Source organism: Emydura macquarii, unplaced genomic scaffold (genome assembly GCF_026122565.2).
Source record: "Emydura macquarii macquarii isolate MOO-44397 ecotype Brisbane River unplaced genomic scaffold, CSIRO-AGI_Emac_v2 contig_480, whole genome shotgun sequence".
In the NCBI taxonomy this organism is placed as follows: domain Eukaryota; kingdom Metazoa; phylum Chordata; order Testudines; family Chelidae; genus Emydura; species Emydura macquarii.
In genome coordinates, this window is record NW_027130617.1 from 2,915,031 (window position 1) to 2,934,085 (window position 19,055).

The 19,055-nt window shown below is 38.2% G+C and overlaps 1 protein-coding gene across 7 annotated transcripts in view; it reads left to right on the top strand.

The window, feature by feature from the left end:
* Window positions 1-19,005, top strand: part of VAV3 (vav guanine nucleotide exchange factor 3) — a 224,929-nt gene extending 205,924 nt beyond the window's left edge. For 4 of the 7 annotated variants that reach the window (XM_067538335.1, XM_067538337.1, XM_067538341.1 and 1 more), the window contains 2 exons: window positions 4,082-4,211; window positions 14,056-16,116. In XM_067538335.1, the coding sequence (XP_067394436.1) occupies window positions 4,082-4,211; window positions 14,056-14,270 (345 nt within the window). In that variant the 3' untranslated portion in view covers window positions 14,271-16,116. The other 3 variants (XM_067538336.1, XM_067538338.1, XM_067538340.1) reach the window with 2 other exon arrangements.
* Window positions 19,006-19,055: the final 50 nt, after the last annotated feature.

Here is a 19,055-nt window from a genome sequence, read left to right on the forward strand (position 1 = left end):
AAAAGGGCAGGGAGTATGTTAGACAATGACCCTCCTCCATATCTAATAAGCCTTAGATGCGGGGGAGTGAGGAGGACGTTGTCCATCCTGCTCCCTGGTCTGCGCTAACAGGGGCTTTGCTATCCTGGTGGCTCCTAGAGAAATTTTGTTTTTGTGTCACCCCAGTGCCTGTCAAGCACAGTCTGGTGATCAGGTTGTCTCTACCCAAACTGGTTTTTCTTACTGTTTCTATCGCTGGTTCTACTCTTGCAGTGAAAGTAGTCGTGTTGATAGGTCTCTAGGTCTCTGGGGTTTTCAGTTTTGCATTGTTTAACTCTGTTCAGATCAGCTCCGTCTAAACCTGTTCAGAATGTATGGTGTATATAGAATGCTGTCTGCACCTTATCTCCATGGCACTCTCAACAAAGTGTTCAGCTTTCAGCAGAGGAGTCCTGCAAGCTGTATAATCAGCATTGTGTCCCTCTATCTCGAAGGGGGCATATCCAGAGAATGGGCCTGTGACTGGAATGCTGACATACTAAAGAAATCCTGATCTGAGGTAATGGCCTATTGAGGTCATTGTCAGCCAGCCCAAGTAAAACAGCTGCTCTAACTTATGATGGGGACCAAAGTACTATAGACTGGGAAATGCAAAAGTGGTTCCTCCTACCACCTTTAGGTCCTACCTCAAGCACAGGTGAGCCACGCTCAAGGATTGAGCCCAAAGCATTATGACAACCTTGTACAGCGAGTTTTCATTTTGTTACTGATTTAAAATGTTTCCCCAGAATCCTCTAGTAATGGGGAGAAAACTTTTTGAATCCTGAACTCTTCTTTGGAAGATTTTCTCAATAAGAATCCTGACCCTTTATTTTGTTTTGGTAATACAACACTCATACATATAATGAATCTGAATAAAGTACCTCAATTGCATTTGTAAAATTTCACCAAGCAAGCATTTGCTGCTGCATTGTTAAGGGAAGGTAAGTTCAATACATTATACTTAGAGCAATCAGTTGAATAACACTTACACTGCATACATCTCAAAGTACTCCACAAACAGATACAAATAAAGGACAATGCAAAGCAAGAATGGGGAAGGACACTGCAAAACAAGGAAGTCTTAAGACTTGATTTAAATTTAGCCCCTGAAAAAAGGGTTTCCAGTCTTTAAAGCAAGAACATTTCATGAGCAATAAGGAGGTAAACCGAGATCTACACTCAGTGTGATCCTAACTCAAGGAAATCTTAATTTGTGAGCAGCATACACCCCCTGGCACAGTACACTCTCAGCTGATTTCACAAACTGATATGTGTCTTCACTTGGCAACTGGAATCTAGTGACATTCTCTTAGAACAAGAACAGTGTGCCCAGAGATCTCAGTTTTGATAACAAGAGAGCTCAGTACAACTTGCAAATGCATGAACGAAGAGGTAAATAGATCTACAAACATTTCAATAGTCCATTTGGGAAATGATGAAAGGGATCTCTGTCTTGTCAAGGCATCTCATCTGGAGTCAAATCCTGCAGAATTTCCTTAGGTGGTGATGAGACAGCTTTATAGTGTGTTTGTTTGATACAGATCTAAAAAGAAAGCTGCAGAATCCTAAATAACTACAGGATCGCCAGCGTTGAAAGCAAAAGAATGGAGCTCCCATCAAAGGCGACAAACAAGGATATCAAAAACTTGCACTGAAAAGGCCCATCAGTAGCAGATGGGCCTTGTTAACATTCCATTTGAAAAAGTTGCTTGGCACTTTAACCTTAGCATTACAGAGTGTGCCATTCAATGGTAGAACAGACTGGTGGATCTATGTGAGCACTGTTGCCATGTGCCATAGAACAATTACTTTGCTGAGAAAACCAAGAACATAATCCATACTGTCCAGAAGAAGCAAATAAATCCAGTACAAAATTAGTTTTTAGAGTGGATCTATAAGGGGCAGGGAAAACCAAATCAGCTATCGTGTGGGCCTAAAGCAATGACCTGCAATAGCACAGTCTATTTCTTTTGAGGTAATAAACAAAAGCAAGAGCTCTCCCAGCCTGCTTTTTGTTTATCAAATATAATGTGAAAACTATGGTTGTTATGTGGAGAATTAAGGGTGCCCTGCTGTGTTAATGTAAGAAAATGGAAGCCCACATATTTCTTTTTGTTCCTGGCTTTTCTGTTTACTTGTAGTGCCTGGAGGTCAGTGGTTGTGAACTACTAAAAGCAGGCGTGGATTTTATTTTAGATTTAGACTCTCTACCTTTGAGCCAGCTATTGAGACATACACACTGTCCAAAGTGGGACTGAAGAGCTCCAAAGTTCAGAAGTTTAAATTAAAAGTGTTTTCATAAACTTACACTTAGTGCACTAGGTCTTGGCTGAATAATTTAAGGATCATTTTATTTGTTGGAATTAATTTCTTGCATGGACCACTGTGGATTTCTGTAGAAGAGCATAGGCTGATTGGGGAAGGGGGAGGGGCTTGTTTGTAAATCAGAATGAAATTTACTGCTTTTTCCTTATTTGGACTGAAGCTTGGCCTGGTTTATTTGGTTTTTGGAAACTTAAACATGGCTGAACAGAATGGGATTATTGAATCAATTGGTGATGGGAGTTAAGTGTTTACAATAAGTGAATTGCTGTATTTGATTTTGAAGAATGAAATGCCATGCTTGAAGGAACAGAATAATTAAGTGAAGTGTGTTTGCTTTGATTTTCCCACTCAACATTTACCCTTACTTCTTACTCTGTAGAGAAACTCTGTACTGAATTTATTAATGTAAGTCTGTTGATCCAGTCCACAGACTGCCTTCATTCAAATCTAAGCGCTTGTCTACACAGTAATGTGCACCACGGGGATATGATTTCTAAAGCACACTAACGTCCCACATTTATTGGTCCCCATAGACCCTGCTGGTGTGTACTAAATGCTCCCTAGTGCGCTTTAACAAACATACGTTAAAGTGAACTAGGGAACATTTAATGTGCACCAACAAGGTCTACACAGATCAATTAATGCGCAATATGTTAGTGTGCTTTAGATATCACAGACCCCTTGTCCGCACCCCACCATATAAACAAGCCCTAAGAGTTGCATACTAGATTTCAATACAGCATAGAAAGATCATGAGTTCTTAATGTTTGGAGGTGTTCCTTCATATTTAGTGTAAGAACTGAAAACACTGTCCTCCATGTATTGCACCTCCTTTGATTCCATATGCTATTTTGGCAATTCATTTATGAAATATATATTTCTCAGATTGGAGCCAGGGAGAATGTGAGAAGCTGTGTACTCTTGACTTGTTCCCTGGTACCACTTGATGCAATGCACATTATCTTATGAAATTACGTGTGAAACCTTTACTTGGTCCAACTGTTGATTACAAGGATCACACTGCAATCTGGTGTCTGTGTTTTCAGAAAAGAATTTGTGGATGCGAAAGTAAAGATAGTGTAGTTAGCAAGCAACTGACTTCCCATTCTACCTTTGTTCTATAAGGCAGATATTAATTAATCAACCTGATGGAAAGGAGTAAAATCCAAGAAGTAGGACTTTTTGTCATATAAATTTGAGTCAAAGCATTAGTAATACAAGTACAATGTACTAAATAATAGGCAGTGATACAAATAGGGTCTTGAGCTCATCTATGCAGTGAGTAAATATTTTAGGTAACATGGCTTTATGTATATTTACTGTGCAATTATCCATTATAAATAGAACTGGGTGGAACTTTTTCAGCAAATAGTAAACTCACCAAAATGCATTTTTCAGGGCACTGAAACTGTTCACGAATCCAGGTAAAATTCAGCAAATAGTTTCAGCTGGAAAAAAGATTTTGGAAATGTCAAAACAGCATTTTCAAAACAAAATGTCAATTTGACCTGAAAGAAATATTTTTGATTTTCCATTTCTGGGATGAAACCAAGTGAATTTATTTTTCAGAATTTTTTTTTGTTTGTGTCTGGCCACTGAACTGAAAAATCAATTATTTGCTCAGCTCTAATGATAAGATCACCTGTACAAGAAAACTTTCATTAACTGTATATTTTACTATGTAAAAGAATGCAAATTAAATTTCCAATAATGTTTCATTCTCTCTTCCTCAAAGGAACTTGTAGAGTACTACAGGCACCACTCTCTCAAAGAAGGTTTCCGAAGTTTGGATACTACTCTTCAGTTTCCATATAAGGAATCTGAAAATTCAGATGGACAAAGGAGTAATAAAGCAAGCAGCAACTGTGAGTATTATCATTTTACAAATTATTTGCAGTCAATTTAACACTAAAAGCATAATGATATTTAAAACATCTTCATTTTGGACATATAACCAATTAATATGGTAATGCATTCAGCAAGGATTTTTCTTCAGCTAAGCATAATCAGGTCTGCCAACAGGTTTATGAATATGTCTAATGAGACTTCCTTGCTGCCAAACTTAAAATCAGGTTGGTGTTAAAAAGTATTAGAAATGCAAGTGAGAGATGTCACTTGGAATCTGCCTTCTTTTTGCAGATGTTTACATAAGTTGCACTGTTTTCAGTTACATGCATAAATAAGTAACCATCTCTAATCTTGGATTGGAATTTAAATGGATCAATCATCTAATATAATCACAATTTTGTAAAATAGGTTTTCAATAAAGAGAGACACACAGTTTTTCAAGAAATATGTAATTTGTTGAATCATCTCATTTGTTTTTTTATACCTATTTTTAAGGCCATAAATTGCAAGCCTGTAAATTACTTCTAAAAGAGTTTTCAAAATACATGCTGTATAATACCTGTTAAAACACTATAGATTTTTGGAGTCAATAACCATGGTTGCTTGCAATATGTGTAATATATTGCTCTTATGAACATGTAACGTCTTCCAGTTTGAAGGAAAGTCTGTAAAGTTGTTATTGCCTTTCTAGAAGTCCAGTGTTGTTTAAAAGAACTGCATTCACAGCATTTCAGGCAGTGGCCACGTCTTAGCACTGCACCAGATAAATAAAATAAAAATTAATGATGACTTCAACAATATGAAGACTGCTGTGAATGAAGATACAGTCCAGCCCATTGTCTCGTGGCAGTGATTTTGACTATTCCATCATTTTCACTTACTAGATTTCTTCTTAGATTTTTCACTTGTTAATCTGTACTCCATGGACATGCATATACAATTTGCAAGAGACTTTTTCACTTTTATTTGGTAAAACAGGAGCATTAGTAGACTTTTAGGACAGATTATTTTAAGATTATTTTTCATCCATTTTCCCTGTTTTTCTGTGTGTTTCTTTCTATCATCGTGTTTCCTCTTTTCTTTCTTCTCTTGTTTTCTTTCATTGTTTTCCATGGGTATATGTACAGCGCAATTAAACACCCATGGCTGGCCTGTGTCAGCTGACTCGGGATTGGGCTATGGGCGCTGTAAAATTTCAGTACAGATGTTCAGGCTCAAGCTGGAGCCTGAGCTCTGGGACCTCCCACTTCCCCAAGCCCAAACGTCTGCACTGCTGTTTTATAGCCTTGTGAGCCTGAGTCAGCTGAGACAGGCCAGCTAAAGGTGCTTAATTGTAGTGTAAGTGTAGTGTAAACTGAAAGAACTCATAGGGTATTCCATGTTCTCTCAGGACTTCACATCTAACTGTTCCTAGTAATTCTCAGTCCATGTCTCTTTTAAAATGATCTTTTTCCCCCCATTACCTTATCTCCTTTCCTTTCACCATCCCTCTCAATCTCTCTCCTCTTTTCCCCCCAAACCTATCTGACATGGAATGCCAGGGCATTGACTGCTGTGAAGAATGTCCCCTGCCTGACTGACCTTTGTGTTTATTTTGTTACTGTCAGAGAGGAGCAGAAAGAAAGCACTTCCTCTTTTTACTTACACCAGCTGAGAGGAGGGAGGCCCGGAAGCAGGCATCAGTATCACATTGAAGAGTATTGATGTAAAGCAGAATTAGCACTGTTGCAAATTCCTGTAGGATAAAATATTGTATATCGTGCATATTCCACTCCACTCCAGAAATAAAAATTTCCATGACAGGAGTTCAAAAGCAATTATATGGAAGAGCAAGAGAAATAAATGTGGGGCACTTTCCACTCAGGAGGTTTGGCAGGCCTGGATTTGTGCTGTGTTGAAATTCAAACATTTTTTACTACATTTGCTGGTGGAAACTGGAAGAATTTCTGCTAGGCCAAACTGATGAGAAGTCTCTCAATTCTCGGATTCCTCATGTAAAACCTAATAAAATCACAATTCTGATGATAAAACCCAGATAGTTTGATCCTGGATTATACTTCGATGAATGGATTTGAAGGTTGTATTATAAACCTGAATGAGCTTTTCTTCCTGGTCACTCTCCAGACTGTAGTACTTAGAGTACAAACCTTGGGTCTGGTGTGCTCTTGAGCTGCTGAGGCGGGGCAGAGTTTAAGCACTGTCTCTCTGACTTTGGGCCTCTAGGCACATGCTCTAGGTACAGACACTATATCTGATACCCCTCTTGGTAGGCTCTGAAAATAGCTCCCACTGTCCCTAGCCTCCCCATTAGCTGTTGGATGCCCTCAGAGTTCCACTGAAGCTGGTTTACTGTTTCCCTTTTTGGGGAGTATGTGACAATGTAAGCAAGTAACACACAGACTCTGCAAAGGAATTTCTAAACGAACATACTTTATTCTTAGACAGCACAAGAGGTACAGATGATAGAAAAACAACAAAACCTGCACACAAAACCTGGTCTCACTTTCCTCACAAAGTCCTTTGGGATTTGGTCAGTTGACTTTTTCAGGAATCCAGGATTTTCAGGATCCAGAATCCTTTTTCAGGGATCCAGGATTTTCCTCTCTCTCTTTCTTCTGCACAGCCTTCTCTGGGCCTGGTCCGCCCTTCTCCCTATTTCCCTCTCTACTGGAGTGAGTCCTTTTTATAAAATTGCAGTCTCCTTTGTTAGGTGATCACCAGGAGCTGCTTCAAGTCCCTTTCTCAGGTGATCCACTGCTTGATTACAGGGCCATCTGAGAGAATGGGTTTCTCTGAGTGGTAGCTAAAACATTTTCCAGAGGTGCTTCCATAAGAAATCCTCCAGGTTAACAACCCATGATTGCTGTATGTGTTTTGCCCTCTGTCAACACCACCAGGAATCCCAGTCCACCCTGGAGGTTAAAAGGGAACACTGATAGTAATTGTGCAGTTTTATAAGCAAAATGGTGTTCACAAAACAAAATGGAGATTGAAATTTGATAGCTACAAACATACACCAATTCATCACAAAGGATTACTTTTGAAGCATTGTCATGTCCTCAAATTATTTTTAGCAAAGTATCTCTGATAGCAGACTATCTGCAACTCATGCTTCTCAGTTTTACAGCTGTTCTGTTAGTTTTCATCAACCTGGCATTTGAATACCCTCATATTTAGGCTATGTGAACCCTGCAATGTTTGATCTGCAGAGCAGTTAGATAATTGTACTCTGAAATTTTGTTAGCAAGGTTTGTAATCAAACCAGCCCCTGCAGTTTTGTTGGACATTTGAGTTCAACTCACTTCATTCCCCGAGGAGACTCTTCACCCAGCCAGTTCTTCTCTGACCACCTCTTGCTCTCATTTGAAGGCTTCTAATGTAAGAAGGGATAGCTGTTGGAAGGGAGCCTGAATTAATTCCATCTGGGTGAATAACCTGAGCTCATGTTCACCAGATTTTCACAAGCACATGCTGAGGCAAATAAATATGTCAAGCTTCCAACTTCAATCTGAGATTGAGTGGAGATTTGATACGGATATTTTGCACAGCTCTGTTTATATGAACACCTGTTTGGATTTTTCTTTCTTTTTTTTTTTTGTAAAAAATTCATCTTCCGTAATGATGCAAGTCTCATTTTTTTTGTGATACCTTTATAGTATTTGTTACACATTGGGCAAAACTTCACAGCATCAACAGAGAAAGTCATTTCTGACTCAGAGCATTTTTTAGACACTTAGACTTTTCTCAAAGTCTGCAGTAGAGCTTCCTATTAAGCACTAATGACAAATGTTTTGAGCTAATATGAAATCCGTAAGGCAGCTTCAAATCACCTGATTTTCTAGGACAATAGAAAAAAGTTTTTATTCATATTTTATTTTAATGGTGTTATTTATTTCTTCCTTGAAGGTCAGAATATTAAATGGCTGTTAGATTTTCCTGTAATTTCTGATATTATTCAATACAATTTCCATGTTATTTCTCAGAATTTCAGGCAAAGTGTGATTTTTAAAGCTGACCTACTTGAGTCCCTGTTCTCTCAATAGTTAGTGGTTAGAACTGAATTATTATTTTGTACCTAAAATTAAGTTGACTTTTCCCTTACTTCAGAAAATTGTCCAGTGGTTCTTTTTAATCTCCCAGTGTCCCAGGACTTGTCTCCTCTTTTTAAATGTTCATTGCACACTTTCCCTAGGCATGAGGATACCTCATCAGCTATCAAATATGTCAACATATCTAGACGTACCTTTCTTTTTTCTTAAGATGAATGTAAACAAAGCTGAGTTTTGGTGCTATGGTCTGTTCTTTGGTCCCAGTTTTCATTTCAGACTGATTTTGCATGCATCATGATTGCACCTACAAAAATGGAGATGCACTCCACTCTTCTGTGAGCTGAAACCGTACTGTCACTCAAAGGAGAGCAGTTGGGTGCCCAGCAACCTGATTACTATAAAAATGTATTGGAGATTTAATTAGTGTATCCTTAACCCTTTGATTGCCTGAACATACATTACATTTATGAATCAAAGCAGGGGCTAGCATACTGGCTTTACAAGTTTAAGTACCCGAGCCAAAGTCTGCTTTTGTGTGTGCCCATTGAACTCCATGTGAGTAGAATATATGGATCCAAAATATCATTTAGTCCTTAGAGAATATGAAACGTGCACATAATTCCCATTGATCTTAATGGCTGCTACAGCAGAATGCTCTGATTCCTACGTGCATGGTGTGAGGCCCAGTTTAATCAGGTACTTAAGAACATGCCTAAATTAAGCATGTGAATTGTTCTGTGGATGCCAATGGGACTACTTATGTACATAAACTTAGACAAATGTATAAGAACCTGGCTGAATCAGAGCCAAACTCATTTTTAAATATATTAAGAAAAGAAACAGCTTTATTTATAAGAAAAAGCAGTTTAAATTTCTGCCAGAATTAAATTTCTGCCAAACCCAAAATAGATGGGTTTATTTTTTTGTTTTTGAAAAATGTAATTTTGAAAAATTAAATCATAGATCTACATTTTCCACTTTTCACAGTCAGTTTCCTTCCAGACTTCCTCAATGGGGAACCTTAGTTTCCTTATTACCAATGACTTACATAATAAAAATACTAATATTTAAATATTTTGCCAATATTTCAATATTCTTTTGCTTCTCTCTTTTTCTCTTTCTTTCTCTAAGCCCCCTCTTTGTTCTGTGGGTTTTCTTTTGTAACTCCTCCAGACTACAGCTTTGTCCCCCCTTCCTCCACTCCTTTCTGGTCAGGTACTGCTTACCGCTTTTATATTTCTTCTAAATTTGCTTCTGTTTGCAAATTCTTTCTATGTGCAGCCAACTAGGGAAGGGACGAATTTACTTTTTTACTTCTTGACTAAACCCAGAATAGCAGCTAATGCTATACACTGAAGACTGACTCAAATTTCAGTAATTGGTTAACGCGATAAGATATAAAGGCAAGATAATCAGAGGATGGAAAATTATTATTCTTAAAGTGCAACAAAATCAAACTCTGTAAATAAACTTTTAAAAGTATACATTTCTATAAGCAGAATTTGAATAGCCAAAGCAAATCTCAGTGACCACTAGTTCACCATTCCTATAGCAAGTATTATCATTTTAATTAAAGTAGTTGTACAAATATGCATAGCTGGAAATTGCACTGTACATGAATGAATCAAGTATTCGTCCCATCTCTACAGCAAACCATATTGTGGCAGCATCGTAAAATGCACTTCCTAGAGTTCTGTGGTAGCAAATGTTTTCTTTAGATTTTGCATTACCATTGTTTCAGTTAATTTTACTCATCTCTTTTAAAATGTACTCATGTTTTCTTTATTCTCTTTTAACTTTCTCTTGCTTTGAAAATATACAAACATTTTGAACTAATAGACTGTATAAAAAGATTGAAATTATAGCCACACTAATCTCAGTTCTAATCACATTATGGCAAACTTGCAGTCCATTACTAAACACCAGAAATTAAGGATGTTGTTGTGACTTTTAAGCCACAGTCATGGTGGAGGTGCACCACCTTCATGGTAGCCCAAGGAAAAAATCTCTGAGAGCCCTGAAAGAGCATGCAAAACAGCAACTGCTACACCCTTGGAAAGAGTGCAGCATTTGCTCCCCTTATACTGGTTCATTTCCCTGTATAGAGGGTGGATTATCTGGCCTACTAGCACAAAGATTTGGAATTGAGGTTGGTTTCCGACACCCTCTTTTCTCCTTGTACATAGCATCAGTCCCAACATAGCCCTTTATGTTAGTAATTAATTAGTAAAGATAAACTGCACCCTGTCTCCTCCCCACAAGGAAATCCTGACAATATCTGACATAAAGCATTTCTGTGTAACAATTACACAACAGTAACGGGGTGTCAGCTAGTGTGGGGGTAATTTAAGCATGTCTACTTGGATGGCATATCATATTCTGACAGATACTGTGCTTGACTTTTTGCATTCATAATAAAATCATCTCTTTTTAAGACACCAAAAGAATTAATTAAATTCACAACTAAATAATATAAATGGAAAAACATGATCACTAAATGTTATGGATGGGGTTTTCAAAAGCACGTTTGGTATTGGCCTTTCTCTGCTCCTGTTGACGTCAGTGGGAGCAGAGTTAGGTCAGCAGTGAGTGAGCATCCTTGAAAATCCTCTCCATGCTTGTGTACTGGAGATAACTAACATGTACAGTTTGGTAAAATGAAGCAAATGCTCATTGCTTCAAGACACACAGAAACCAATAGACAGGAACAACTCTTATGGGATATGGTCACAGTATTACTAGGGGCAGGCCACAAGCTAAGAGAAATACATGGTGTGAGATCAGACTGGTCACAGCTGGTATTAATGAGAAACTGACTTTAATGGAAGCAAAGGCATAAATCTGACAACGACTAATGTGCCCTGGTTCTCCAGAGCTAGAAGCATTAGTGAGTCCTGTCAGGGTATGTCTACACTGCAATTAAACACCAGTGGCTGGCCTTTGTCAGCTAAGTAGAGCTCGCAGGGCTGTAAAACTATGCTGAAGACAGTTGAGCTTAGGCTGGAGTGCAGGCTCTGAGATCCTTCCACCTTGCAAGGTCCAAGCCCAAATGTCTACACCACAATTAAACAGCCCTTAGCCTGAGCCATGTGAGCCTGAGTCAGTGGGCATGGGCCAGCTGTGGGTTTTTAATTGCAGTGTAGACCTACTCTCTTTCTTCTTTAAAATCTCCCCCACTGCTTGTTTCAATTATTTCTTTATTTCTTTTTCTCTGATCCTCTCTCCCCTGTTTCCAGACTCTGTCCTTCTCCTCTTCTTTCTCACTTTCCCCTATGCTTCTCACCTTGAAAAGGGTTTGTAATATTCCCCTCCTTTCCTTCAATTCTGCCCCCTGCTCCTTCCATTTTCCCAAATATTTTACTGTCCACCATTCTCTGCATATCTCCTCCCCTTAGTTCTTTTCCTCCCTCAGTTCTCCTTTCCCCTTATTTTCCTCTTTCTTACCTATCCCCTTTTCTTCCTCCCCCCAGTGTACCTTGTCCCATTGACCTCTCCTGGGTCGTATCCTCTTTCTAGAGTCCAGAGCGGCTCTTTGCTTTCCCCCTTCCCCCCCCCCCCCCCCCCCCCCCCCCCAATCATTTACTGGTCTTTATAATCCATAATCCCCAAATCAATTATTCTCTTCCCCCAATTGTTACTGCTCTTGCCATCCACCAAAATCAGTTACTGACCTCAAAATCAATAACTGCTGATACCACCCTCTTCCCCCACAAAAAGCAAATTACTCCTCTGGCTGCACCCCTTCTCTTACAAAATCAGTTATCAACCCCTTTCTTCCCAAATCAGTTACTGCCCCATCACTTCTTATTCTTGCTGCTCTATATGGTATTTGAGATAATATGAATGTAAATAGGCAAATAGTCATGGTATTTGACTTGCTAAAGTGTATATAATATACTTTGCATGATTATCTATATTCTACAGCATCTTCATATTGTGCACATGAGCAATATATCAAGCTCCTGATTCTCTCTTATACAATGCATTTATATATCCTATAAGCATATGCTAAATATTAACTCTGTCTAAAAGCTGTAGCACACTATGATGTTGTGGTAAAAATAAGGCTATAATTCATTTTCAGACATATGATTGATTTTAGGTATTTCAGTTTTAATCATTAATGTGTGCATAGTTGTAATTATTTGAATGCACAGTGTCTGTTATGCAAAGGCTGCAGTTCATATTAAATGTTCCCTTCTTGTCCCTATGAGGTCACAATAAATATAAAACAAAGTATATGCAGCAAGGCTTTAACTTAAATGGCTGATTTTGTCATAGCTGTTTAGATTTTCTAGTTTGTATGCCATGTTTTGTATTTCCCTGATTTTAAGTCAAAGAAGGCAGCTTGCTGTGATTCTTTACTGATAAATTCTCGATGACGTTTTCAAAACTAGAATGTTAATAGCAATTCCTAAAGATCTTAAGGAAACTCTAATAACACTTCTCTCTTATTCTCTGAATTATGACACAGAGAATAGTTGTAATGATTCCTCCAATTCACCCCTCTTGGCCATACTCCAAATACAAGATTTTTTCAATAGGGATTTTAGTGTGTTCATCTCACTAGCTCCCTATATAACGAACTAACGGTAATCCATTTCTATCTACAGTAGCTGTTTACCCATGGAACCAGATGCAAAGGGACACTTTATTGAAAACACTGTTTGGATGACTCTTTGTATACCGTACCTTAGGCTTCTGCCTATGCCAATTACTGGGCTAACCTCAGAGTCTAACATATTAGCCAGTGTATATTGTTTCTAAAATACCCAAACTTCAAGGTGCTGAGAACCTTTACCTCCTAAGGAGAAATGACAATCCTCAGCAGCTTGCAGGACAGGATTCTATAAGACTTCAGATGATCAACAAGATAATCAGTTTGTTACAGTTAAAGCTGTTTTTTAATTGAACAAATTAGAGCCATGTAGCTTTTGCACTTGTATCGTTCAGAAATGTTTGAAACCATTTTTGTATCAGTTTAAAAATTTAGGCCCCAGTTCAACAAGATATTTTAAGTAAGTGCATCACATCAAACTTTTAAGTGTTGATTTTGCTGGGACCACTCACATGCTTAAACTTATGCACATGCTTAGGTACTTCGCTGAATCACGGCATTTTTGATTTGTGGTGAAATTTTATAAACGAAGTTCAACTGATCAATTTTGATGTTTGATTTACAGTGTAAACCCCAGAAAAAAGGTGGTTTAAATGATCCAATGGTAATACAGCAGATAACCCAAACTGTGGAAGTGCATTTTCTTTTTGCTGTTAGTTGAAAGGAGTTGGTCTACAACCTTGTATGGATAATGTTTAACTTGGAGCGGCTTCTCTGAAAGAATAGCACCATAATCCATTTATTTTGCCTCACTAGAGGTTTAAAGTTAAATCAACTATAAATACTAATAATCTCTTTGGAAACAAACTAGTGACCTGAAAAATATATTGTTGTATGCACTTTGCAGCAAGTTTTCTTATAAATTACAAAAGTGTAATAACTTTTATAGTATATTTGGATCCTTGGGAAGATTTTTGAGTTAGTGGCATTAATATTCAAGTTCATGAAGTGTGTTTTCTATTAACTCCACCCCTACCCCAACAAACCACATAAAATCTTCCACCATTGTATTGAATTAAACTTTAAAGAAAGCTTCTTGATTTCTTGAAGTGTGGTTACTTTCACATTTACGTAAAATGATTGCCAGTTTATTTTGTAATGGAATCATTGCTATAAATTTTATAGTATTGACTTAATGAATTAATCTGTGATGAATACGTCATAATAACATTGATTTCCTGTGTTCAATTTCAGTGCTAAGTCCAAAAGTAATAGGCATAGCAATAGCCCGGTATGACTTCTGTGCAAGAGACATGAGAGAACTGTCCTTACTGAAAGGTGATGAGGTAAAAATTTACACAAAGATGAGTGCAAATGGCTGGTGGAGAGGTGAAGTAAATGGAAGGGTAGGTTTTTCTTTTATTTGGCATTATTTTGTGCTTATCTCACTGATAAGGTTTCAGACATAATAAGCCTTTTTTGATACATTTCCTCTCACAGCATATCTGACACATCATCATCTCTGTTTCATAGGATACAGAGAGTACACTTGATCAGCTTTCCCAGAGTCTAAATAAACTCATGGATGAGAGCTAACTGGCTGATGTCCAGCATGGATAAGACTGTTTGGTTTGGGAAATAGCAGAGGTTACAACGGAGTTGCACATCTTTAGCGTCAAAATGTGAGGGTTTTGTTGGATCCCTTGTTGGTTTCTTCTTGGTGTCCAGCTAAGGCAAGGAGTGCCTTTTATTTTCTTTCCTTTTGGATGTACTTTTCACCACTGCCTTCCATACCTTTTTCACCAGAAGAGTGGATTGCTGCAATAGGCTTTACATGAGGCTACGCCTGAAGACCACTCAGAAACTTCAGCTATTAGAAAATGTGGCAAGTGGCTAACTTAGCAGTGCTTTTTACAGGGAGCACGTTACTCATGCTGGGAAATTTGTGCTGGTTGCTGGTAGTTCCAGGTATGATTCAAAGTGTCAGTTTTGACATATAAGCACTAAATGGTTTTCATCTCTACCTTAGGCGCCACCACTCTGCTCAGGTAATAGCACTGCAGTGGAGATAAATGAAGGCACTCAAGCTCATGGTTTAAATGGGAAGAGATTAGTGTCAGGGCCAGGACACACTTTAAGGCTCACCTGTTTCCCCAGCTCTGGGTGAGGGAGGCTAGAAGTGTTTGAGGATGGTGGTTGGGAGTGGAAGTTATTAGTCCTGTTGGATAGAGTGGGGCGAATATTTGGATTTTGTGTTCCACATTATTTGAAGGGGTTTTTATTATTATTATTTTGTACATGTGCCTAGAGTATGAGACGGGCACATTTTTAAAATGAAATAATCATGTAGACTGGAAGCAATATGGAAACCTAAAGTATTTTTGATGGTCCTGTATACTGTGTGAAATAAGTTGACGATCTCATTCCAGGTGTTAATGGACAGATAGCCATCTCCTAAAGAACAACATTAGGAACTAGCATTCTCTTGGACAGTCTCAACAAGTTGGACTTTGGGACTTGAGTTCCCTTCTCTTCTCGAGAGCTAGTTCATCCAGAACAGGGTTCATTGGCAGGGTAGCATGATGTAGCCTACCCTTGTGTTGCCCTCTGTTATTGATATAGGACTTCACTCTTCAAGGTTAATGGTCTGACTTCTTTCATGAGCAATCAAATAATTTAGTAATAGTGCAGCATAAATGAAAAATGTTTTTATTTATGAGAGAGAAGACATCAGAAGAAATTACTTCCCTTTTGTGCATACCTAACATGATCATTAATTTCAGAAAGGAGATAGCTTTAGAGCTTCTAAAGTGTAAAACTTTGGACTCTGCCCTGAAATCCTTTCTCATTTAAAACTACTTCTGACTCCACTGGGACTTAAGTGCATGTAAGGACAACAAAATCAGCTCCTATTTACTTTAGGAGAATAATAGCAATCGGGCCTTGTGAGCCTCACTATAATTTTGCAGAATGCTTAGTCCTTCACCTCCAAAAGGGGGAAATAGCAGCTGCCTGCCTCTAGTAAAACTCCTTGTCCTTATTCCACGTTTTAGTGCTTTGGGGCACAGACACAGCTTGTGATTTAGTTCTGATCTTCCAAAAAAAGGTTTTAAGGTCCAGTTCTGCAATCTCCAATTCATGGGATCAATAATTTGCATCCCTTGGTTGAGAGGCCTTACTCTGAGTGCTGTGAGCAGCACAGTCAAGTTTATTGTTATAATTTTGTATCCTCTTGTTTACTAAACAGAATCATTATAGTTTTTGCCTAGTTAGGCCTTTTAAAGAATTGTGCATTATCATCTTATGTAGTTTTGTTCTGCTTTTGCCTTTTTAGGTGGGCTGGTTTCCATCAACCTATGTTGAAGAAGATGAATGAATGAACACTTACTTTGCACGATTGACCAGAAATTTCAGGGACTGGAATACAACAATCTGCAAAGCATTATTAGTCTTGTTAAGTATTTCAAAAGCAGTGTTTCTATCTGTCCAAACCTTCCAGTCTTAATGTTGGGATTTCTACAGAAGTTTGTCCTGACAGATTAATGGTTTGCCCAGAGCAATGCAAGAGCCAATCTGCCAATTTGCCATCATCAGGGACCAGTACAAAGCCCAAACCTCACCTTCCCAGAAGATCCATGCGAAACAGATTTCTTTGTGCTGCTTTTCATTTCACCCTTTGGTACACAGCGAATGCTAGCTATTGATAAATGTTTAATAAATCTTTTTTTTCTAGCAGCTAACATCTGTGATGGTAGAAGGAGGAGATGAAGGCTTATTGTTCCTTATCACTGCATACAGAAAAAGGAGAGTTCAGTCATGCCAGTGGGCATGGAGTAAAGTCAGCATTACCTGTCTTGAAACATCAAGTAGTGTTACTTATCACATAACAAACAGTTGTACACTCATCAAACCATTCTGAAAAATAGAAAGGTAGTAAATATTAATAGTCTTCTCCTCCAAGGTACGTGTGTGGAATGATTTGAACTGACTTGAGGTCCTGCCTAAATTTTCAAACAACTTGTTTTTTTGACAGCAGTTTTAAAAAGTGGAGTGTTACTTAGTGTGATTCTGCTTGAAAAAGTGACTGTAAAAATGGGATTGTGGCATTTTCTCTGTTTCTGTGGTACACTCCAAAGTTAATTTTTCTGTTTACAAGTAAGCTTATGTAAACACAACCGGGAGTCTTAAAGACAAGATGGGTTCTTTATAGATCACGTATCATCAGTAGTTTAAACATATTGTAGGTCATATTCTGCCTATAGCTGGCAGATTTGGCTTTGCAATAGGAATTTAGTTAACCGTTTCTTTCCTTTGTGAGCACAAAAAGAATCCCACTTGCTGTCCCGTAAGTGTATTGGTTCTGCAGGGCCAAAAGAATTAAATAGTAGTAAAAATGTATTTTTGGAGCAAAGCAAGGATATTTCACCCTAAATACACACAGGAACAGATCTGCTAGAAAAGAAGGTATTGTTTAAGGGTAGGTACTGCACTTCATATCTTAAACTACTGGCACTTTTTTATTTTGCTTTTGGAAGCTTTCTACATGATGGGCTTTTCTCTGTCCCTTGTTAACAAATGGGAGCATATATCATCCAGTGTGTACCTTCTTGGTCATCAGGAGAAGGTAGAACCACCTCTTACAGATTTTTTTTTTTCTATTGCCTCCCTTCCTGTTTTCCAGGACACTAACCCTAATTGTTACTTCTCTCTGAGAGTGATAATGAAATTATGGCAATGCAGTGATGTGAACAGTTCCTTCCACAGAGTAATGAATGAGTGTCTATTATTCCAAGAAAAAGAGCCCCCAATTTAGCCTGAAAGTCTTGGTGTCAGGAATGACCTCTGTACTTTGAGATCCAGCATTTTAATAAATTTTGAAAGTCCTGGTTCATAGAAGAAAAAGTTGAAACAAGTGTTAATGATGTTGTACGGGTGTGAATATACATTAATATTTAGATAATTTCTTAACTGCAAAATTTGGGATAAACAAAATTTTCCTGCATACATAAAATTCTGAACTGCATTTTTCCTATGTGTGTGACACTCTGCTCCTTCCACTACAAAACACAGGGGAATACACCACCACAATGTGCAGACAGACCAGCAATATAGCCCCTTTGCAACTGCAATTCCATTCTATGGACTGGGTAATATCCAATGATTCACATCTGCATTAGCACATACCCCAACTCCCCTCCCTTGCGCTGCTGCCCGTGATCCCCACTTTTATGCTGACCTACATATGGCCAGCACAGACATTCCATTCACAGCATGGGGGTTTGCAGAGACACCCACACCGAGGCCCCTCCAACCCACGCCTGTGCAGCCATTCCTCCCACACACTGCATTCTGCAGGCAGCACTATGGCAGGGCCCAAGTGGTGCAGACAGTCTCTCAGAAATCCTCTCCATGTGAGTGAAATTTTGACCTTAGGGATGAATCTCTGCCAAAGTACCATAGTTTCAGGGAGTTTACCTCAAAATTATGTAAACTATGATTGTGTTGAATACATTATTTGATGGAACTGATTTAAAGCATTTGTAAATGTGTAAATGATTCCTAAAAGGTATTTTATAAAATGATCTGTACAGCAGTTTAGACTCGGGTGTGTTGTCTGGTTGTATTTTGCCATGCAATAGTGTCATGTGGTGTGTGCCTGATCTTGTACTCCTTAAGTGGACAACATTGGTTCTTTAGCAGTTTTGCCTGTTCTAGGGGTAGAGGAATAGGCTCTAGCTGTGTGAAATGTTTTGTGCTTTGTTATCAACACATAGCTCTTGTATGAGGAGAAGCAGTTTATTCAATAATTAAGAATCACACGTTATATTCAGTAACCTAGGCTTTTTTAACATTATTTTGGTAAATAGCTTTGTTACCCTAAATTTATTGTGTGCTTTTTAGCAACTCAGGGGTCCAGCAATTTACCTTGGAGAAGACTTAGTCATATCTAAACCCTTTTTCATTGTATTTATACTGTGCATCTTAGTTGTCTCTGTTTAATGCCCTGTATTGAATGAGTTCAATGCTGCGTCTTAAACTATATTTCTAATACCAAAGACTCACGTAAAGATTCGCTGCATCTCAGTGTGCTTTCTTTTGCCTGTATGGAGACCTTGCTGTCATTAAAGCACTTAGTACAGTGCTTTAATTTGTAATATTTTGTACATATGTGAATATAATAAACTAGTTAATTTCTTGTTTAAATTCATGTGTCAAAATTTATATTTTGTAGTGTAAAGGCACAGTCTGGCTCC